The 22,925-nt window shown below is 37.2% G+C and overlaps 1 protein-coding gene across 1 annotated transcript in view; it reads left to right on the top strand.

Annotated features, from left to right (window-relative positions):
* Window positions 1–22,696, top strand: part of LOC114756509 (nuclear pore complex protein NUP205-like) — a 41,372-nt gene extending 18,676 nt beyond the window's left edge. The window contains exons 20-45 of the mRNA XM_028945454.1: window positions 577–695; window positions 813–963; window positions 1,081–1,193; window positions 1,262–1,343; window positions 1,431–1,517; window positions 1,631–1,708; window positions 10,085–10,288; window positions 12,706–12,798; window positions 12,992–13,105; window positions 13,240–13,410; window positions 14,484–14,539; window positions 14,635–14,707; window positions 14,797–14,987; window positions 15,079–15,205; window positions 15,303–15,380; window positions 15,822–15,986; window positions 17,544–17,708; window positions 17,774–17,911; window positions 18,454–18,597; window positions 18,896–19,024; window positions 19,139–19,234; window positions 19,323–19,460; window positions 19,571–19,671; window positions 20,784–20,903; window positions 21,128–21,260; window positions 22,676–22,696. Coding sequence (XP_028801287.1) covers window positions 577–695; window positions 813–963; window positions 1,081–1,193; window positions 1,262–1,343; window positions 1,431–1,517; window positions 1,631–1,708; window positions 10,085–10,288; window positions 12,706–12,798; window positions 12,992–13,105; window positions 13,240–13,410; window positions 14,484–14,539; window positions 14,635–14,707; window positions 14,797–14,987; window positions 15,079–15,205; window positions 15,303–15,380; window positions 15,822–15,986; window positions 17,544–17,708; window positions 17,774–17,911; window positions 18,454–18,597; window positions 18,896–19,024; window positions 19,139–19,234; window positions 19,323–19,460; window positions 19,571–19,671; window positions 20,784–20,903; window positions 21,128–21,260; window positions 22,676–22,696 — 3,087 coding nt within the window. The remainder of the gene's footprint in view (window positions 1–576; window positions 696–812; window positions 964–1,080; window positions 1,194–1,261; window positions 1,344–1,430; window positions 1,518–1,630; window positions 1,709–10,084; window positions 10,289–12,705; window positions 12,799–12,991; window positions 13,106–13,239; window positions 13,411–14,483; window positions 14,540–14,634; window positions 14,708–14,796; window positions 14,988–15,078; window positions 15,206–15,302; window positions 15,381–15,821; window positions 15,987–17,543; window positions 17,709–17,773; window positions 17,912–18,453; window positions 18,598–18,895; window positions 19,025–19,138; window positions 19,235–19,322; window positions 19,461–19,570; window positions 19,672–20,783; window positions 20,904–21,127; window positions 21,261–22,675) is intronic.
* Window positions 22,697–22,925: the final 229 nt, after the last annotated feature.

The following is a 22,925-nucleotide window of genomic DNA, read 5'->3' as shown; positions in this document are numbered from 1 at the left end:
CTGAGCATGAATGTTTGGTAGAGATATCTATAATTTGTAAGATTTGTGTTTTAAGGACTTTATTTTGAATTTTGAATTTATATTATCCTTTAAAAGGTGGAATTTCTTTGTTTTTCTAAAAAGACAAGGTCTATAGGATTACCTTATCCTGTCTAGGATTAAGTTATTTTAGAATTTGAATAGCTGTTATCCTATCTTTTAGGATAATAGTTGTAGAGTTGAAATTGGTCTGGGATTAGGGCTCTATTCGTAGCCCTAGAGTTTCTTTATTTGTCAGACCTTTTGATTAGTTGAATAATATTGGATATTGAGCCCTCTTTGCCCTTGGTTTTCGTCTGTTTCTCTGCTTTCTCTATCTCTCCCTCTTTCTCTTCTCTCTCTGTCCTCCCCTTTTCCTGTTTCACTTCAATGCTAACGAAATCTCATGTTGTAATATTTATGGTAGGACTTTATAGTTCTATTTTGTGATATCTTTTTCTTGCCTTGTGTCATCTTTTGATCATGAACTGATTTTGCACTTACATTCTATGGAATGTGGTAACTTTTTAGTGATTGGTCTATAATCTGCCTATGCAGCCTTTGGATGTTATACTCTCCCAAGATCATAATCAAATAGTGGCTCTTCTGGAGTATGTCAGATATGATTATCAGCCAAAAGTCCAGCAATCTTCTATCAAAATCATGAGTATTTTAAGGCACTCCGGTCTCCTCTTAGTCTCTTAATATTGAGTTATCGAATAGCCATCTGATTATCTCGCTGGATGTCACTCATAATGACATGCTATTGACGTAAGATCATTTTGTGATCACAGTTCCCGCATGGTTGAGCTTGTTCAACTGTTGCTAAAATCTAATGCTGCAAACAGCTTGATAGAAGATTATGCTGCCTGCCTTGAGCTGCGGTCAGAAGAGTCTCAGATTATAGATAGTGCTAATGATGATCCAGGCATCCTTATTATGCAAGTTAGTCTTATCCTGCCTCTTCTCTGTATATTCCAACAACCTGTCTTCAATTCTCTGCCTCTGGATGTGCTTAATTTTATAAATTGCTATTCTCATATATGATTTACTTATCTGCAGCTTCTAATTGACAACATCAGCAGGCCTGCTCCAAATATCACTCATCTGCTACTGAAATTTGATCTCGATGCTCCTGTTGAGCGCACAGTTTTGCAGCCTAAATTTCATTACAGGTTTAATCTTACGTTGCTATTAAATTGATTGTTGTAGAATAGAACTTTTATCTTATGCATATTAACAGTTGCATGAAGGTTATCCTTGACATGCTGGAGAAGCTTTTGAAGCCTGATGCGAATGCATTACTTCATGAATTTAGTCTTCAGGTCAGATAGCATTTGAGATTTAGTTCATTTTGTTTGTTATACAAATATACATTTCTAGAACAATCCATGAGTTTTTGTTTGATTCAGCTCCTTTATGAGCTATGCGTGGATCCATTAACATCTGTTCCTACAATGGATTTGCTATCCAACAAAAAGTATCAATTCTTTGTCAAGGTAGCGTGTTTTTTATGTCATTGATGTTCTGGCTCTTTTTTGCTTCTGGCCAAGGAATCATCTTTTCTCCTTATTCTTACATCTCCGGATTACCTTTTCTCTCTTCCATGCAGCATCTTGATACAGTTGGTATCGCTCCACTTCCAAAACGGAATAACAACCTATCCCTTCGTATCAGTTCCCTTCATCAGGTGTCTTTACAAACTACCAATTTCTATTCTCTAGTTTTCTCCATATATAATTTGAGAATGAATCGTGTGGCTGATGATTATTGGTTGTCTATATTTGCCATTAATATTGCTTTGTTCATGTGCTTCTAGGAACTTTTCATTTATATATTCATGGAAATTCAGGATTTGATTTTCCTCTAAACTTTTTCTGGCGGAGAAACATTACATTTACAGATTTCCCCCTCTCCATAATGTTTGGGGGTTTGAATTTGAGTCACCACCTACATCTCACCTACTCTTACCACCCTAACTAACCCAAGTGGGTTTATCCTTCTTCGTGCTTGGCATTTCTAGCCCTTTGCCTTACTTAAATTACTTTGAAGCAAGGGCCTTGCTTTTTGGCATACTCTCCTTATCTTTTTGCGAGGTAGAGATCTTGATTTGTTCTAAACATTAATGTACAGTTCTCTCACACAATCACTGATGTGTTGTTTTTAATTCTTTGAATGCCTAAGGCATTGCCTAGTATTATAGAATAAAGATAGGAAGAGGAAAGAGAGGAGGAAAAAGAGGGACGGAATAAGGGAAGACAGAAGAGGGGAACAGAGGGCAAAAATTAGTTCTCACTACTCATACACATAAGCCATCTTAACAACTAGCCCCACCCATGATTTATCGACTAAGGCAATAACAACTCCTAGCATACTTCTAACTACCTTTAACCAACTTCTTTTTTAATATATTTATATACCATCCAGACTGCAAAAATAAACCAGTCTTGGTCAAAATAAAGCAAGTTAAATCACTTAGTCAATACAGTTTCCAAAAACTTCTATGTTGTGAAGGGAAATGATGGAAAAATTATGGATGTATAATGACCAAGTTTCAAAGAATGGTTTTTTGTCATATAATTATAATTCTAAATAAAGAGGAAAGGGGAATAGGGAAGGGAAAGAGGAGAATAGAAGCGTTGAAGGAGATAGACGAATTAAGGAGTTCAAGAGAGTCAAACAGTAAGAGGGAAAGTTGAGAGAATCAAACTGAGCAATGCAACTATATTATTCATATGCAATAATACAATTGATAGGTTCATCCTGTCTATTGGCCTAGACTGGTAAGGTATATAGCTAAGGTAATTCCTAACTGCTTCTGCCTAACTTTTACATTTTATTATTATTATTATATAATATACCCCCTCCCAAAAGTGATCCTTGCCCTCAAGGATTAGTACACTAAGAAATGTCCCAAACTGGAACCAAAGAGCATCTTGATAAATTCCCCTTTAAACCAAATCTGATTTAGAATTCTTGTAGGAAGAAATTGAAGATGAGAAACCTAATTAAAATTGATCATTGGAAGCAACAACTCTTGGGCTCTTTTCTTGAAAGACAAAGTCCATAAATACAAAACCGATTAAAGCATACTTTTTTGTTGGGAGCTGTGTCTTTGATTCCTTTGTCAGGCTCATTAGATTTGTCATTGTTGAGTTAATGAGAGCTTCGACAGCTTCGACAGAGGCTTGAATGTGGTGGTATTATGGAGGGTGTTTTCGTCATTTTACTTCTGGCCTGGTGGAACCCATCGGAAAAAGATGTGTTCTTTAAGATTATATGTTTGCTTGACATGTGCGGAGAGACCCAAGCCTCTTGGGACTTTCTTTGTGTCTTTGCTCTTCTCTGTCGCATGTGAATGTGGTAATGTTGACCTTAGGAGGTTTGATTGCATGATTCTGACTCCACTGCGCTCTGTCTATGCAAGTTCTGCATATCCGCCACCTCCTTTGGTTCTTGCACTTTGACGCATTTTTATGTCGCTGATGAAGATCCATCATCTTCATGTATGACAAGAACTCCTTGCCCTTTGTCATATTTCTCTTCAGAAGGTCCGCCTTCTTGATGGCTCATGGCTGTGTGTTGTTTCACCGACCTCCTTTCCTCCATTTGCAAGATCTTTTGTTCTTGAGCAAGGTTTCTTGTTTCTAGACGGGTGATTGGCCGAAACAATCTCAAACTCTGCAAGCTCTTCCTTAAACTCTAATACATAGGCACTGATAAGAGAGTCTCCGAGAAAATGTCATTTCTTGGTGAAGTTGACGAACCTTGCATTGTAATCCTTCACCATAACCTGCTGCACAATCCATGGAAGGACTTCTTGTACGGTTCTTGAACTTCCCATGCCCCATGGCCTTGATATCTTCAGCGACGATTCTTCAGTTTCGTTCAGCCCTTATTTTTCTCATCTTTTTTTCTTTCTAATCTTTTTTTCCTGGAGCCCTCTCCTCTAGTCCAAGGAAGGAGTGACTCTTATAACATTGTTATGCCTTTGTATTATTTGAAGGGTATAGAGAGGGAAAGAGGACAAACAAGGAAGAACAAGAGAACAGAGGGTTAGAAGAAGAGACATATAAGAACAGAAGGGTTGAAGGACATATAAGAACTAAGGAATTTTAGGGAGAACAACAGTAATAGGGGAAGTCGAGAGAATCAGAGTGGGCAATGCAACTGTATCACTCATATGCGATCTGATAGAATGCAATTGCTAGGGGTATGAGGAGTAACAGAGTATGATTGCTCGAATGTTTTATTCCTCGGTGTAGCCGGTAAATAAATAGAGTACAAGAGAATCCTCACCGTAATCAGTGGGATTTGGGGAAAAATTCGAAAAACAGATAATGGGGATATTCTCCTATAAGTGCCGAGATATACTCCCTAAATCTTATCTAATAAACACAAATATTTATAGATATACATAAACATAAATAATCTATTTACCACACTCCCCCTCAAGTTGGATCATAGATGCTCATCATGTCCAACTTACTGACAAAACTTTTAAATACATCTTCTGAGAGTCCTTTTGTGAGGATATCTGCGATCTGCATCTTGGTAGGAACATAGGATAAACAGATAGTCCCATCTTCTACCTTTTCCCTTATGAAGTGTCGATCTACCTCAACATGTTTGGTTCTGCTGTGTTGAACTGGATTTAACGCCATACTGAGGGCTGCTTTGTTATCACAATAGAACTTCAATGGAGAGTTGATTGCAAAGTATGCCTCTTCAGCTACTCTTCTTATCCACAGACCTTCCATAATACCTTGAGCCAATGCTCTCAATTCTGATTCTGCACTGCTCTTTGCTACAACCCTTTGTTTTTGGCTTTGCCATGTCACCAAGTTGCCCCAAACAAAGGTACAGTACCCCGAAGTTGATCTATTGTTTTCCTGGTCTCCTGCCCAATCTGCATCAGTGTAGATTTCAACAGTTCTATCATTGCTCTTCTTAAAGGACAAACCCCGACCAGGAGTTCCTTCAAGGTATCTCAGTATTTTGTAGGCTGCATCCATATGCTTCTTTTTCGGTGAGTGCATATGCTGGCTTGCTACACTTACAGCAAAAGCAATGTCGGGTCGAGTATGTGAGAGGTAGATTAACTTCCCAACTAGTCTTTGATAACGTCCCTTATCTGTAGGTGCTTCATCTTTCTCCTGTTTCTTTCTCCTTGTAGCTTCTTTTTCAGTTTTGGCTGGCCTTTCACTTTTCTTTACCTCCTTTTTGGTGTTCACTGGCACCTTACTTGGTTTGCATCCAAGCATTCCGGTTTCCTTGAGTAAGTCTAGGATGTATTTTCGTTGGCAGATGGAAATGCCCTCTTTTGATCTTGCAACTTCTATGCCTAGAAAATATTTCAACTTTCCAAGATCCTTTACTTCAAATTCTTTATTCAAAGCTGCCTTTATCCTGTTCATCTCCTCTATATCATTACCAGTAAGAACAATGTCATCAACATACACAATAAGAATGCTGATGAGATCCCCATTCTTGGAGACAAACATTGTGTGATCTGACAAACTTTGCTTGTATCCCTCAGCTTTAAGAACTTTAGAAAACCTATCAAACCATGCCCTGGGTGACTGCTTTAGCCCATATATAGATTTCTTCAATCTGCATACCTGACTGTTTCTACCCATTTCAAAACCGGGTGGTAAGGTCATATACACTTCTTTTAGTTCACCGTTAAGGAAGGCGTTCTTGATGTCTAATTGCTGTAAGGGCCAGTCAAGATTTACTGCAATAGATAGAAGGACCCTAATAGTATTGAGTTTTGCCACAGGAGCAAACGTCTCATTGTAGTCCACCCCATATGTTTGAGTGAATCCCTTTGCACCCAATCTAGCCTTGTGTTTATTAAGAGACCCATCTGCATTGTATTTAGGAGTAAATACCCACTTACATCCTACTGGTTTCTTACCAACTGGTAATTTAGTGATCTCCCATGTATCGTTCTTCTCTAAGGCTCTTATTTCTTCCATAACAGCATTTTTCCACTCTGGGATTTTAAGGGCTTCATGAATATCATTAGGAACTGTAACCTTATCAAGATGAGTTACAAAGGTATAATGACTCTTAGAGAGAGCAGCATAGGTCACAAAATTCTGGATAGGATGTTTAGTGCAAGAACGACTTTTCTTTCTCAAGGCAATAGGTAGATCCAGTTCACATACCTCTTTTTGAGTGGTTTCTGTACTATCCTCAACAATGTTAGGATCTGTCACAGGTTCGGTGAGTGGCACGGCCTCAGGTATGACAGCCCCATGCGTTTGCTTGTCTCTACGGTTATATACCTTATCAAACTGTTTTTGCTTCTTGTGAGTCTCACTTGTTACAATAGGCGGCACAGTCATAATGGAGGGTGGAGGAGTCGGAGAAGGATTGGAAGAGATGGAAGGTATAGGTTCTGGAACACTTATAGTCGGCTGAAATTCACTCCAACTCTCTCCCTGAATTGAAGCAGGTGGATAATATGGGTCGTTTTCGACGAAGGTGACGTCTCGGCTGACAAACAGGCGTTTAGAGACCGGATCATAACATTTATAACCTTTTTGAAGATTGGAATACCCGAGGAAGATACACTTAACTGCCCGAGGATCAAACTTGGAAGATGGATGGTGAATATGAGTAAAGACAGAACAGCCAAACACACGAAGAGGTAATGTAGAGTCTAGGTGGGACACTTGATGGGTTTCACGGAGTTTGGCAAGTGGGGAGATATAGGAGATGGTTCGACTCGGTAGACGATTGATTAAGTGTGTAGCAGCAAGAATGGCATCCCCCCAGTAGTATTTAGGTACATGACAAGTGTATAGAAGTGCACGGGCAACTTCAAGGAGGTGTTTATTTTTCCGTTCAGCGATACCATTTTGTTGAGGGGTATGAGGGCAGCTACTTTTATGAACAACACCATTAATTTTCAGAAACGGATCAAGGTTTTGATTAAAATATTCGGTACCATTGTCAGTATAGAGGACTTGGATGGACGTGTTGAATTGATTTTTAACATAGTTAAAAAATTCAATAAATGTAGTAGCAACATCAGACTTTTCCTTTAGAAGGTAAACCCAACACATGCGGGTGTGGTCATCGATAAAGGTGACAAAAAATTTTGAGTGAGTTCGATTCGGAATACGTGAAGGACCCCAAACATCACTATGTACAATGGAGAAAGGACGAGATGATCGCTAAACAGAAGGAGAATAAGTAATGCGATGGTGTTTGGCTAACTCACAAACATCACAATGAAAAATACTATCTTTATTAAAAGATAAATCAGGAAACAATTTTTGCATATAAGAAAAACTAGGATGACCCATCCGTTGATGCCATAACATGAAATTATTTTCTTTAGGAGAGGAGACAGAATCACTTATTCTGGAACACAAGGCAGTAACCGTGGAGATATTAAGATAATAGAGGCCGTCATACTCTTCAGCCGTGCCAATCATCATCCCCGAGGAGAGATCTTGAAAAATACAATGAGACGGAAAGAAGTGAGCACTGCAGTTTGTGTGTTTAGTTAACTTGCTGATAGACAAAAGATTACAAGCGAGATGTGGAACATGTAAAACATATTGAAGCTGCAGTTTATCAGTGAGATGAACAGTGCCTGTTCCGGCTATAGGAGAGGATGAACCAGTGGCTGTTTTAATGGTTTGATTTCCTGCTAACGGAAGGTAAGAAACAAACATTCTTGCTTCGGATGCCATGTGGTCAGAGGCACCACTATCAACAATCCATCGAGAGGGCATAAATGAGGTTTGAAGGGCAATAGAATTACCTTTTTGAGCAACAGAGGCGGAAGCCACTGGTTTCTTCGGAGCTGGTAGAGTTTTAATGAAGTCTAATAATTGCCCCAGTTGTTCCTGGTTAATGCTAGGAACCGTGTCAGAAGCAGAAGAAGTCGTTGCACAATGTTCGTGCATAGCCTGATTTGCACGAGGCTTACTTCGTCGTGGTTTCCAGTCAGCAGGTTTCCCAACAAGATCCCAGCACCTGTCACGTGTATGTCCAGTCTTCTTACAGTGAATTTCCCTTTGTTTTGAGAGAAGACGTGGTCAATATTTTTGCTGATAAAGGCAGATGAGTCCGAGGCAGTCATTCTTGGTCCGGGTAACATAACCTCACGTCGTGATTCTTCACGGCGAACTTCAGCATATACTTCTCTGGTGGTAGGTATAGTATGTTGGCCTAAAACCCGAGCACGTACATCATCAAACTCTGGGTTTAAGCCCGCAAGGAAGAGCAGCACACGTTCGGTCTCAATATTTTTTCTATTGCGGGCAGCATCAGCAGCGGAAGTCCATTCTTCATCGGTAATCAAATCCAATTCCTGCCAGAGGGCTACGAGTTCAAACCAGTATTCAGTGACACGTCTTGGACCCTGTACACACCTCCAGGTCTGGCGACGCACATCAAACAGCCGAGAGTGATCCTTAGCATCAGAGTAGGAGTCACGAACAGCTTCCCATATTTCTCGAGCCGTGGGAAGATACATAAAGGTTCGTTTGAGCTGTGGAGACATCGCATTAATCAGCCAGGAAGAGACCAAGGCATTGTCGATCTTCTATTGAGCCATCGCAGAGGAGGCAGGGTCGAACGGGATAGATGCAGCACCATTGAGGAACCCAAGTTTCCCACGACCTTCAACGGCAAGCAAGACGGCTTGGGCCCAGTCACGGTAGTTGGTGAGAGTTAGTCGTTCAGAGACGATCGAAACAGGGGACTCGAACACAGACGGTCCATCGGCCGCGCTTGACCTGTTGAAGTCGCTGACTTTCGAAGACGCAGACGTGGTCGACCCATCAGGAGAAGTCGCCATGGAAGCAGGCTTCTCAACTGGTCGGTCAGGGACGGAGCGCCGACAGGTTTATCGGACTGACAGAGAGAGCGCCTGCTCTGATACCATGAGGAGTAACAGAGTATGATTGCTCGAATGTTTTATTCCTCGGTGTAGCCAGTAAATAAATAGAGTACAAGAGAATCCTCACCGTAATCAGTGGGATTTGGGGAAAAATTCGAAGAACAGATAATGGGGATATTCTCCTATAAGTGCCGAGATATACTCTCTAAATCTTATCTAATAAACACAAATATTTACAGATATACATAAACATAAATAATCTATTTACCACAGGGTATCCTATTTATAGGCCCAGACAAGTCGGGTATCTAACAGCTGGGCTAAGTCCTAACTTCTTCGACCTAACTATTACATTGTATTATTATTATATAACATTTTCATTCTAATTTAGTTAGGGTAGTACAGCTTGGATTATGATACCAAGCAATATCTCATGTTCCCTCTCCTGGAATCCTGATAGATAAGGATGTTTGTTTACCCAAATGTTCTATGATATTAAATCTTAATCTAATATGAAAATAAATAATAACTAACAGACAGGATAGTAAGTTGAACAAAAACAATAAATAAAAATAATTATTAATTCTTCAACACATTCAATTGTTGAGTTTCTTCAATATATTCTGTTCCCAGATGAATTAACTATTCCTTTGAATACGGGTACTTGTATAAGTAGTAATGAACTGAATATGAGGCAATATTCTAAGGATCATTTTGTGCAATCATGCATAAGATTGGGTAGTTTGTTGTTTGATGATAGTGAGAAATCAAGTTCGTGTTCTTTCTAATCATGATTTTAGCACTCTCTGGATCTTATTGTGAATTTTGTTTTCAGCGGGAAAAATTATTGATTGGAAAAAGAACTATATAGAAAGTTTGAAAACTGAACAATTGGATAGATATGCCCCAAACAAAATAGAAGACAGGAAACAACCTAGGCTCTTTAACTCAAGAGAGCCTTCAATCCCCTTTGAAGATTTGCAAACCACGTGCCCCCAAAAGAATTGTGTGGCTAATGATTTTTTATGCTTTGTCATTGTGCAATTTCAGCATGCTGTATTTCATTTTATGGTAATTTGCCAGGCGGTATTAAACTTCTTGTCAGGATGCTACTAATCTCTGGGAGTCTTTAACTATTGATGTATTGCCATTAAACTGTATATATTATGGTTGGGTTAACCCCTTGCATGCCCTCCTCAGAGAGCATGGCTGTTGAAAATTTTAGCTGTTGAGCTGCATACTGGTGACGTTAGTAGCTCCAAACACAAGGAAGCATGTCAGACAATTCTTTCATATCTTTTTGGACAAGGCATCACTGGTAGTGGTGGAGGCCAAACCTCATCTCTGTTAACTCTTCAAGATACTGCTGAAAATGCTGCTATAAGAACTGTCAGTAAGAGTAAGGTATTGTCAATTATTGAACATGTCATGGTTCCTTGGCTATTATGGAATGCTTTGTCATTTCAATATAGTAAATCTCGCACTGCTTGAGTTAATAAATGCAATGCTGTTTGTGGTATCAGTTACCCTTAGTGGCTCACTGATATCATTAACTTTCATGGCTGTTTTGATATTGCAATTATATGAGGTGACTGATCCATATTGCCATGCTACATGGCAGTGTGGTATCAAACAATGTTTGAAAATAGTGGCCAAGGCAGGAAATAATAAATCGGACATCTTATCGTGAGTAGTGAAGAACAGCTTATTTATGGTCTTAACATTTATATTTGACAAGAACAAAGCACTTGCGTGTTGCTTGAGATGTCTTGTAAAGAAGTTTTTCAGCTGAGTTGATCCCTTAGGTTACATGGGCCAAGAAAAAAAAGTTTGAGAGGTATACATAAAACTGAAAGTCTGACGCGTCTATAGTCTGCTTCTGGAGTTGAGGCAGTTAAATTACTAAACCTCTTAAGTTGAGGGCTTTCTTGCTTGCATTTTAGCCTAAATTAAATAGCTGCATGATATTTTCAATATCATATATGCTAAACTTATTGGAATTTACATGTGTATGGTATCAATTATTATTTTTATGCAATGTACATGATGCCCTTGTATCTTTGTTTTTTCCCTCAGAATATCATCTTCATCATCTTGTCTTCCTATTTTCTCTTGATTGGTTTTAAAGGTTATATACAAGGAACAAAAAACCGGACCGGATATTGAACCGGTTGAGGAAGTGGGTTAAGGGTTAATGGGTTAGACCGAGGTCGGACCGGATTAAACCGGTCATATTAAAATAATATAATTTAATTGATAATAACAAAACATAACAATATTAATAATCATTTGTAACAAAATATGAGAAAATAAAATAATAATTTAGTTACAACAAATAACAAAATAACTGAAAATATTATATTTGATATAAAAATATTGGATTATAAAAATTTTTAAATCAAAATAATATTTAAAAATATGCCTAGATGGCATAAGGATTGCATGTGTAATATATTAAAAAAAACTCATTGGTCTCTTTTTCCTTTGCCGGATGTTCTTTTATATATATATATATATATATATATTATTACATAATATTCTATCTACATGTCATGAAAGAAAAAAAATTAAATCAAATATCAAGTTTTGGAAAGACGTTCTTTTTTTTTTATATATTATTACATAATATTCTATTTACATATCATGAGAGAGAAAAAAAAACAAATCAAATATCAGGCTTTGGTAAAACAAAAAAGGGAGAGAAAAAGTTACTCTAAGTCTGCAAAATAGTACCTATACATACATAGGGTCATTAACACTCTGCACCAACCTTTTCAGTTTTCACTTTGATATTATCCAAGACCAAGACATTCGTTCTCCTTTCTCTCTCTGTTTTTTAGAATTCTGCTCTAGCATTTTCCTCTTCTTCCTTCGCCTCTCTCCGGAAAACTCACCAGCTCTCTCTGAAAAAATCACTTCTTCGGTGGATTTCAGTAAAGCAAAACACAGCACAGAGGTGGCTCTCTACGGAAACAATCAGCAAGCTACTCTCCTTTTCTGTCTCTCCCTCTGGTCCTAGTCTTCCTCCTCCTTGCTTTCATACGTTTTTGTCAAACTTGAAATGTTTTACTGTCACTCTCCTCCTTTTTCTCTTCTTCCTCTCTGGGACATGAAAAAAAAAAAAAACCGGGCAACCCACTTCAACCAGCGGTTACCCGGTTTAAAACCGGTTTTAACCGGTTTAACCGGTTTGTTACCGGTTCATTTCATATCCGGTCTAATAAGCAAACCAGACCGGACTGAAGACCGGTTCACCGGTTTTCCGGTTGAACCGGCCGGTCCGATCTGGTTTTTTTTACCTTGGTTATATATGTACCAGTGTTGGTTCTTTATTATGGATCCTATAAATTGATTGCAATTCATTTTTCACATGACTGAGTAGAATTTAAATATTACTGGTTCTAATAAGTTTTAACTCATTTACTTTGAACTTAAAATGAAATTTTGGTAATTGGTTGGTTATTATTGTCCAGGCTGTAGGGTTCAAATCGATAAGTTATAATTCTAAATGGTTATGGCATGATAGTATCAAGAACAAGTTAGATGTTATGGAGACTTATGTTTAATTTACAAATTATAATGTTTATTATCATTCCCCTACCCAGTCTAGTCTAATTATGCGCCATAAAGCATCGGCAGAGTATGTTTTGTCTCACCTCTGTTAAGTGTAATCAAGAATGTATTGTGTTGTTTGTGTCTGTATAGTTTTGTTATTACCTACTAATACTGTACTCCTTTTCTATTACTTAGCTAAAGTTGTCTTACTGTCTTTCCCCTCTGTTTATCATTTATGTATTTTTGTTTTCTTATTCGAAATGCAGGTCTTAGAATTGCTTGAAATTATCCAATTCAGATCCCCAGATACCACTACAAAGCTTTCAAACATTGTGCCTAGTATGAAGTATGACTTGTTGGTGAGATGTTTGTCTATAAGCTACATTACATATCATGTTTGTTTTTCTCCTCTTCATTTTTATCTTATTAATGTTTAGTAAAAAGCTTATTTCTTGGTATGGAATACATATTGTACCAAGATTCTTTTTGTTGGCTATGTTCATCATACTCTTCTGCATTGTGTCTCTGCTCTGCTGTTTGCACATATTTTAGGCCGAAGACATACTTGGGAATCCAGCAAATTCTGGAAAGGGTGGTGTCTACTACTATTCTGAGAGAGGTGACCGGCTAATTGACTTAGCTTCATTCCATGACAAACTTTGGCAGGTTGGTTCTGTTCAGTATTCTATGTGTTGGTTAGTTCACACTTCATTTATGTATTCCTGGGACAAGATATCTTGTGCCTTTCTTCTTTATGGTATTAAATATTATGAGAAATCTAATTTGATTTTTTGTTCCAGAAATTTAATTCTGCATATCCCCAACTGAGTAATCTTGGCAGTGGAGTTGAAATTAATGATGTTAAACAAACAATTCAACAGCTGATGAGATGGGGTTGGAAATATAATAAGAATCTTGAGGAACAAGCTGCACAACTCCATATGTTAACTGCCTGGTCCCAGATTGTCGAGGTGTGCTTCCTTCCTCCCATCTTGTTCCGAAAAACCAATCCTGGGCATTCATGTAATTGCTTAAGCTTTTGGCATGGCATGATCTGTGGTTAGTATGAGCGTTAGAGACTGAGGATGACTTGTTTGATTCTTGCTTTCCACATTCTCCTAGTCATATTAAATTTTAACAAAGTACGGTGGGCTTATTTTTATCTCTATGGTTCAAATCCAATGGGAGTTCACACGTTGAGGTGTGCCAAGGATATTAATTAAAGAAATGGATTGTTTGTGGATGGACTGACGTGCGTATTTTTCTGAAGCATTGTGTTGGACACGGGCCCACCTTTACTTACTATAGGAGGAAGCCCAATAACTGAATAGGTGATGCAGAACATGTGAGGATGGGCGTTTGTGGCAATGACTAGATGACAATTGGAAGGGATAGGTGTGTAGTTGAGAGGGGAAATGTTTGAGGGGAGCATGGAAATTACTGGAGAGTAGTGAGGAGAGTGGAAGTGTGTCTGTCTCTCTTGTTTAGTGTAATTCCTCCACAAGACTATGCTCTATGGAGAAGATTATATCTGAATAATACTATTCTGGAATGGTTTTCCATCATAAGGTATCATACCTTTCTGGACTAGTCTTCCGTTACATTGTCTGGGCTGAAGAAAAGCAGTGGGACATTGTGGGTGTAGTATCCAAACCATTTATCTATATATATAAAATAAAAGTATTGTGTCGGGGTAAGGTGGGTTTCATTGGGTTGAGATCCCAACTTATGCCATACCCTACTTTTCAATCTTTCCAAATTATGAGCCTTTTGATGTGTTGAACACCTTTTATTTATTCGTTTACTTTATTTCCTCCGCATTTTTTTTATCCTTCTTCATTTGCTTATCCTTTACATAAAGGTAATATTTGGAAATTACGTCCTTCTAAAAAACTCTGCACCCTGTTGATAACGTTGTAACTTCCAAAGGATAGTGAGAGCGTGATCATCCACTTCCTTAATGATCCAACTTTAACACATATCTATTTGCATCAGCTATATTATCTAACTTTATGCTATCTGCTCCTGCTAATCAACTTTCCAGATATCTGCTTCTAGAAGATTGACAATGCTTGAGGATCGTTCTGAAATTCTATTTCAGTAAGTCACTTGTGTTCAATTGGCAAAATGAAAGCCGCCATTTGTGATTGTGCTTCTTGTTGTTGTGCTTTCTGTAACTTACATTTCATTGGCAGGATTCTTGATGCATCTCTTACTGCATCTGCTTCTCCTGACTGTTCACTAAAGATGGCATTTATATTATCCCAAGTAAATATATACTCTTGTCTGCAAATTTTCTAAATTTTTCAATGGGGCTTGCAACCTTTCAAACCTGTTCATTTATAAAATTTTGTCAGGTTGCATTAACATGCATGGCTAAATTACAAGATGAGAGGTTTTTGTTCCCTGGAAGCCTGAATTCTGACAGCATCATGTGCCTTGATCTTATTGTGGCAAAGCAATTATCCAATGGTGCTTGTCTTACCATATTGTTTAAACTTATCATGGCAATTCTTAGACCTGAATCGTCCGAAGCTTTAAGGAGACGGTATGTTACTACTTAAGTCACTAGAGATGGCTGCATTTTCATTTTTACTTTCAGCTTAGTAAGAAAACTTACCATTGCATGTCTTTTGCAGTCAATATGCATTGCTTCTGAGCTATTTTCAGTATTGTCAGAATGTGGTTGATCCAGATGTCCCAACCACAGTTCTGCAATTCTTGCTGCTCAATGAACAAGATAATGAATATATTGATCTCCCAAAGGTTTATTTTCTTCCATTTGAACTTGACCCCCCCCCCCCCCGGGGGGGAATTTAGTGATATTTAACTCCTCAGCATATGATGTTTTCCTTTTCCCCAGATTGACAAAGAACAGGCAGAACTAGCTCGCGCAAATTTTTCTACTTTAAGGAAAGAGGCTCAGAGCATCGTGGATTTAGTGAGTAGCTTAATAGAATTTCAATATGCTTCTGGCTTTTTCCGTAATTTTTCAATATAGGAGTTTGAGAAGGGTCTTTACTTTGAGTGGAAATGACTTATCTTTGTTTGAACTGCTTAGAATGTGTTGGAGATATTTGATTTCCTCTTTGATCAAAATCTGTATGACAATGAGGCGCATGTTTTGCCGTTTTCTCATAATATTCTGCAAATTTTCTGTATTCTTTCATTACACTACTGTATGTTCAGTTCTTGATTTTACTTGTCCTATCCATTTCATTTTTTTTTTTTTTTTGGTTTTCCATTTTTATTTTTATATTCTGGTGTTTTGTATGCCTGATTCTTTACAATCCAATTTAGTTGATTAGTTAGTTTGTTTATATATTTTATATTATAAACTCCGCTGTTTACAGTTTCTAATTTTTCTAATTTGAAATTTTAGGTCATAAAAGATGCTACTCATGGAAGTGAACCTGGGAAGACAATAGCAGTATATGTTTTGGATGCGCTGATTTGTATAGATCAGGACAGATATTTCTTGAACCAACTTCAGAGCAGGGGCTTTTTAAGGTCTTGCTTAACGAGCATAAGCAATTTTTCAAATCAGGTTTTTGTTCAGTGCACCATAAACAATTCATTCTATCTTTTGGCTATTATTTGTTTGGTGGATGGTAAATAAAAAGGAATGTACTCGAGGAAAATGAGACTTCTCTTTTTCTTATTATTATCAATTGTGTTTGCCCCTGGATAATTCTTTTTTTAGCCAAGGCACGAGGATAATTTTTCTTCCCAATCACATTCCCTTGCAATTCTTCAAAACATAGCATTAGACACCCTACCAACGGCCTGGTATCCTAGTGATATGAAAAGCTCGCCGATAAGTGGGATGTTGTGCGGTTGAGCTTGTAACCTCACATTGTTCGCCTGTCTAATTAAAAAAAAAAAAAAAAAAATTAGACACTGTGGTGCTATTGTTCTGAGTTTTATTTTTTCATTCCATTTGGTTCTGATTTATTTGTTGATTCTTTTGCCCTATTTTTTTGGTTATGATGCTACCTGCGTGCTTCTTCATTATCTTGAAGTTATTTAATTTAACTAGTTATTTTAACCAAGTTTGTTCTTTTCTTCACTTCTCATTTTTAAGTTTGTTAAAAGTTGGTAGATCTAAAGTCTGTTTGGATCGTTTCTCTAGGGCCTTTAGAATGGAAACGTGATTCCTTCGGACACTTGGGTTGTTTGGTAGGCAATTTTTATTTAGAATCCTTTTTCTCACGGGAAGTCTCATTCCCTCATAATTAAGAATGAGATCTTCTCTCTTTTTTTCCTTAATGATCAATGCCTATTCCCATGTTTTGAGAATTGTTAGCGTCTTCTCTGAACAGTAGCTATTATTTATTTAATTTTGGTTTTTTCTTTCTTAGAATACCAGATTAGATGTATCTTTTAGATATCATTATGTCGCCTAACTTCTTGGCTAGAATTTGTGATATTACAACTAATCTTTGCATCCCAACAGCCCTATTTGTATTGGCTGAACATCTGTGTATTAAACAATTGAGTTTCATTCTCCCTTCATTCAAGAATTATCAAAATACAAAGATACCCTGCCTTTTCTTTCACTTGCACACACCATTAGCCTCATCTCAATTAGACCCTTTATTGACCTCATTCACACCTCTAATCCTTGACACCATTTTTGGTGCTTTGGTGACATCCACTGTAGATATGCACCAAATGAGATCATCACATGATTTCATCGTTGTCTACATTCTGGCCACACATGCCGGCATGTGCAGAATTGGCGAGACTCGTGCTAATCCTGATTTAAACCTGTAGTTGGATGAGCTTGTAATGTAGTGTTTTGATAAGTGCAGGAGTAAATCTTTATCCATGTAAGCCTGAAAAGGCTGAGACCCCTTGTTCCTCAGAAGCTTAAGTTATGTAAAGGGATCCAAAAGCATATTATATGCACAACTAGACTACTGTTTAGGTTTATGTGAGATTATTCTTTTCTTTTTAAATTTTCCTTCCGATTTGAATTTTGAAATGCATGATAACTTCGAGCAAATCATTGATGTCTGAAAAGCAAGTGTCTTGAGATATTCTTGGTGTATGTGTTCTGATAACTTTTCATTGATGCTATTTGTCTCTTTTCTTGTTCAAGGATGGTGGGCATTCACTAGACTCATTGCAACGAGCCTGTACCTTTGAGGCTGAGCTTGCCTTACTCTTAAGGATCAGTTATAAGTATGGTAAATCTGGAGCCCAGGTATTATTTTCCATGGGCATTCTGGATCATCTTGCCTCAGGCAGGGCAATCAGTCTACAGGTATTTAGTTGTTAGCATCACTTTTCATTTGTCAGCTAACTCTACTGAAGCAGAAGTATCTACAGGGAGGGTTTAGGCGGGTTGAGACAAGACTTCGAAGAGATATGGCTGTGGATGTTGACAGGCAACAAATGATTGTCACTCCAGTTTTGAGATTAGTCTTTTCATTAACTTCCTTGGTGGATGCATCAAATTTTTTGGAGGTTGGCCTTCATAATATTTTCCCCAGTTTTTCAATTGGCTTTCTGAGTTGTGGCCATTTCCTGATAGTGAATCATCATTTGCTATCGGATGATGGTTGATCTCTTATCTACTCTTCACTTCTACAATTGGATACTTGTTTTAGGACAGTGATGATTGTGTGAGTTATGTTATTGTTGGTTCTCCAGCGACTGTATGTTTTTTGGCTGTAGAAGTAGGAATACTACCTCCGGTCCTTAATAATTTTTCTTAACAAATAATTATTTTTGTATTTTGTTGCCTCCGTGATAAGCTTATTCAAGTCTTTTAGAAATGTTGGTTACATTGATCAAATTGAGTAGCAAAAAACTTATTACAAGTGCTTGTGGGGAATTTTAAAGTTAAAACATGGTGAGTGCTTTTTCTCTCCCTATGTTTTGTCTAACCTTTATATCGTCTACTCTGTTTGGCCCAAAACATGTTTATTTCTCTGTTTTTGCGTAAGAGAATAAATGATAATTATTGGTCCATTGATGAAAACGTGTTGTCTTTGTGTCTGTTGTAGGTGAAGAATAAGTTTGTCCGTGAAGTTATTGATTTTGTCAAAGGGCATCAATCGCTCTTTGATCAACTTCTTCGTGTAAATATTACTGAAGTAGATGGATTAAAACTGGAGCAGATCAATCTTGTTGTTGGAATACTTAGCAAGGTAAATGTTCACTCGCTTTGTTGATTTCTTAAGTAGTAGAACAGTTTCAGATGGGTATATTTTGGTTTGCTTCCATGCCAAAAGTATTGAATGGAATTGTATTATGTGAAAGACTCTATCTTCTATTATCCAGATTCCAAATTATTGCAGTCTTAATAGCACATTGAATATAAATGCCTGCCTATTTCTGCCTACTGATATTTGTCATCTCCCCTTCCCATGAAGCTGGAATTTGTTTTGGCTTTCATTTTGATTGTGCGCTGGTTGCAATTTGAACCCTATCTCTCTCTTTTTGTAGGTTTGGCCATATGAAGAGAGTAATGGTTATGGTTTTGTTCAAGGTCTTTTTGGTTTGATGCACACAATTTTCTCTCATGACGTGGACGTGTCTATTTTTGCTCAATCAATAGTAGTATTATCTCCCGAGGTGTATTTGCAGTTTTCTTCTTAATTGGTTTTGAAGTTACAATTAGTTATTGGATGATTCTGACACATTTGATTTCTAATCTTTGAATGATCACATTACTTGATGGATAATCAGAAACAGAGGAATTCAGAGCTACAAAAGTTTCGTTTATGCTTCAGCCTCAGCTCTTATTTATATTTTCTGGTCACAAAGAAATCTTTGAGATTGCAGGTAAGGCATGTATAAATTAAAAAGGAAGCAGTTAATGAGGCCAATTATACAGGGTGGCTAATTTATCTTGTAATTTTCTTTTTTGCAGCCTTCAGAGGCCTCCTCCAGTTACCCCACTTCTGTTGAAATGCAACAACCCTCGTTGGGCGAACTCAATTCTCTTCTTACATCTGTTACAGCTAGTCTAGAAAGAGCTGCTGAGGAGAAATCCTTGCTACTAAATAAGGTGCAATTTGGGGAGAAAACTGCATTCTCTATTTCTTGCAGGCCCACTGTTTTACCATTTTTGTCATTGTATGTTGATGTGCTAGTAACATCATGCATATGGTTTTCCAGATTCGAGATATAAATGAATTATCAAGGCAGGAAGTTGATGAAATCATCAATATGTGTGTTCGGCAGGAGTGTATTTCATCTTCAGACAATACACAAAAAAGGTAAATCATAGTGCTATATTATTTCCAGAAATGTGGAGTCATAGTTCAAGAAAACTGAAAAATGTTGGTGTATAGAGTCAGGGATAATGGCCAAGCTCGCATATATTACGAGTAAATTATATTCATTATAACAATTATTATCATATTAGTTTGATGTGATGTATGCTGATTTGGAGTAAGCAAAGGGAATGAGGTAAATAGGCATGAGACATTGTGCGTGCGTGCTTGCGCATATAATGCGTCTTTTCATCATAAAATATAAAGTTATGGGAAGTAATAAACAAAGAAAGTATTTTGTTGAGAGGAACGTTTGTGACGCAAAAGCAAAGCTATGATTGATTATAGTGAGGGAGAGAAGAGAAGAAAGAGGAAGTGTATTTTTTTTTTTTAAGAAATAAAAAGAAAGGCCAAAGTGCAATTTTTCCATTGGCAGTATTCTCGGGAAAGCTATGGGCACTGTAAAAAATTATGGAACAATGTGGCGCACAATCTTTCAAAACTCATGCAATATTTCCTTTTTCAGTTTTGCCGATTACTTTAGTATCTACTAGAGATCCTGTTTACATTACTGCCAACAATCTATTGGGAAAAGCGGAAAGCGCTAGCATTATGGTTATCCTTTTGCATGCACTTGTAACTCCAATGTGTCCTAACCTGTCAGTAGACTTATTCCCTTAAACACTGGAGGGAATTATTCTTTCCATTTTTCTGATGTGTATGGGTAAGCTACAGATTTTGTGGTTGAAGTAGTTTTCACTCAAGAATTATGAGGTACTACAAACTCTAAATGTTGTTCCTACATTGGAGTCTATTAGCTTTCATTCAAGTCAGGACATGTTTCACTATATCATAAAAAGGAAATGAGTAATTAATGAGCAAGTCTAAATTGATGGAATGCTAACTAACTATCAGTCATTAATTTAATGGCTTCTTCTCCTTTTCCTTTTTTTTTTTTTTTGGTTTTAAATAGCCAACTGATGGTATTTTCTTTTTAATATCATTTCCCTTGTATTTTTATACACATTTTTATTATTGCTGCTGCTGCTCCTCCTACTGCTGCCTTTACTTCTACATTTAAATTATTATTAATTATTACTTTTGTTGTTTTGCAGGAGACACATTGCAATGGTGGAAATGTGTCGAGTTGTTGGTAGTAGGGATCAGCTTATAAGTTTGTTACTGCTACTTTCTGAACATGTGCTAAACATCATCCTCATCCATCTTCAGGAGAGGTGAGCCATTGAAATTTCTGATCCTGATGATTGAATGCACATTTACATTGAATAGCAAAATCAAATATCCAATTCATTATTAATGATTTTATATCCTGATTTATTAGTTTGATGTAAAAGCCATTTTTGCCATTGTATCATCGCAATGTAGACCTTTTACCTGCTTAATTACACCTTAGGTATCTAGTTAATTTCTTGCGGTTAATATTTGTATTCCATGGCAGTTCTGTTGTATCCGATGCCTCCTCGACCACAAAAGCAATTACGTATGGTGAGAAGCATGATTCACGACAGGACATTGAATCACTGTGTGGAAAATTAATTCCTACCCTTGAACGACTTGAAGTACTTTGTGAGGTAGGCGTCATCGCTTTTATCACCTGCAATCCTTTTTACCTTTCAATTATTTTATGGGAGTTATGGTCGTTCTCCTTGGAGAAATACTGATAACTTCCCATTGTAGTTGAAGCAAGCAAGCAATTGTGTTGATGAAAATAGTTTAATTTGTAGTTTTGTGATTAATTCTGAAGTTATTTGATGGTAACAGGACTTCAAATATATTATGAGAACATAGGCTCAAAGCAGGCTGTTCAATCCCAAAAGCCAAAGAGCAAATAATCTAAAATTGCCTAATCTACAAGACACATATTCAAAGGTTAATTAACATAAAATTGAAAATCATAACAATAATGATCTTTAAGTATTGATCTTACCCTCCATATCCTATATCTTGAGCCTGTCTTTTGGTTGGATTGCAGCTTTGTTAAGATAATATTCCTTTCTGTGTTGTGACCATTCAATTTATGTTCATTTAATTGGTAGAGGCACCAGTTCATAGTTCACTGTTTGCATTGTGAGCGAAAGTAGTGGTCTCAGTCCCATTATGGCTGGAGAAGTCTTTACTGGCAAACATACTAGGAATTTGGCTTGTTACTGAGGGTGTTGGTCTGGGCAGGAAAGCAACTTTTGAAATGAGCATATAGGACCTAATTAGGGAGTTAATGTTGGTCCTATATGTAAGACCTATTTCACATGTTTATTAATTTTTTTCTAAATTAACCTTATTGATATTTCCTTAACAATAATGAAGTAGGAGAGGAGCGGTGGAATTAAGAAAGGTGATTAGGGTAATTTAGACATATTAACTAATTAACTAACATCCTTAATCTACTTAATTAATTAATTAGATCTTACATTGAGGATTAAGGACCTGTGGAGTATAAAAAAGGGGCTGGTCATTAAACTTGTTAAGGCACTTGTTCGTGGTTCAATGATTGAATTGTGATTGAATCATGGTTGAATGGGTCCTAATTAAATTAATATACTTTTATTTTATATCTCAAAATATCATGTAGGACAATCCAATTGTAATTATGTCAGAAATAGACTTTAACACTACAATAATACTTTGTGCAATTGTAATTATGTGTTGATGAACAGTATATCAGTAAATTATTACTATTAATAATGCTACGTGTGATAATTGTGACTGTTATTATTTGCTCCATAGATTGTAATATAGTCGAACTTATATGAAAACTTGGATAGTTTATACGTGGGAAGATATCCTAATATGCTAAAACATGGCTATATCATGCTCTTACACTTAGATATGGTTCAATCTGGTTTCTAATGCTCATTATATTAGTACCGGTCAAATCTATGGGTAAATTGGCTGTGCCACACCCCCTACACGTCGGCTCCATTTAAACCCTGTTGCTAGTCGCCTGTGTATTATAGTATTGAGTTGAGACTTGGGATGGGCGACAGAGGAGAAACTAGGAATTGGATGAAGAGAGGTGACAGAGAAATTGACATGCACAGAGATAAAGTCGTCTGTAAATAATGGGTCACGCATTGCTTGAAGTAACGAACGTTGAGAGTTAAGCCTATATAAGGGAACAGCTTCTGCAACCTGAAAGTTCCGAGCAGGAAGAAAAGCTCTGACTTTTATTCACCGCAATCTATTACATATATAGGGAGAATAGGGACAATCAAACCCAGAATCTGAATTTAATCGCA

Source organism: Neltuma alba, unplaced genomic scaffold (assembly GCF_004799145.2).
Source record: "Neltuma alba isolate B1F8T4 unplaced genomic scaffold, ASM479914v2 tig00010419_pilon, whole genome shotgun sequence".
NCBI lineage: Eukaryota > Viridiplantae > Streptophyta > Magnoliopsida > Fabales > Fabaceae > Neltuma > Neltuma alba.
This window is presented reverse-complemented; position numbering and strand designations above follow the sequence as displayed.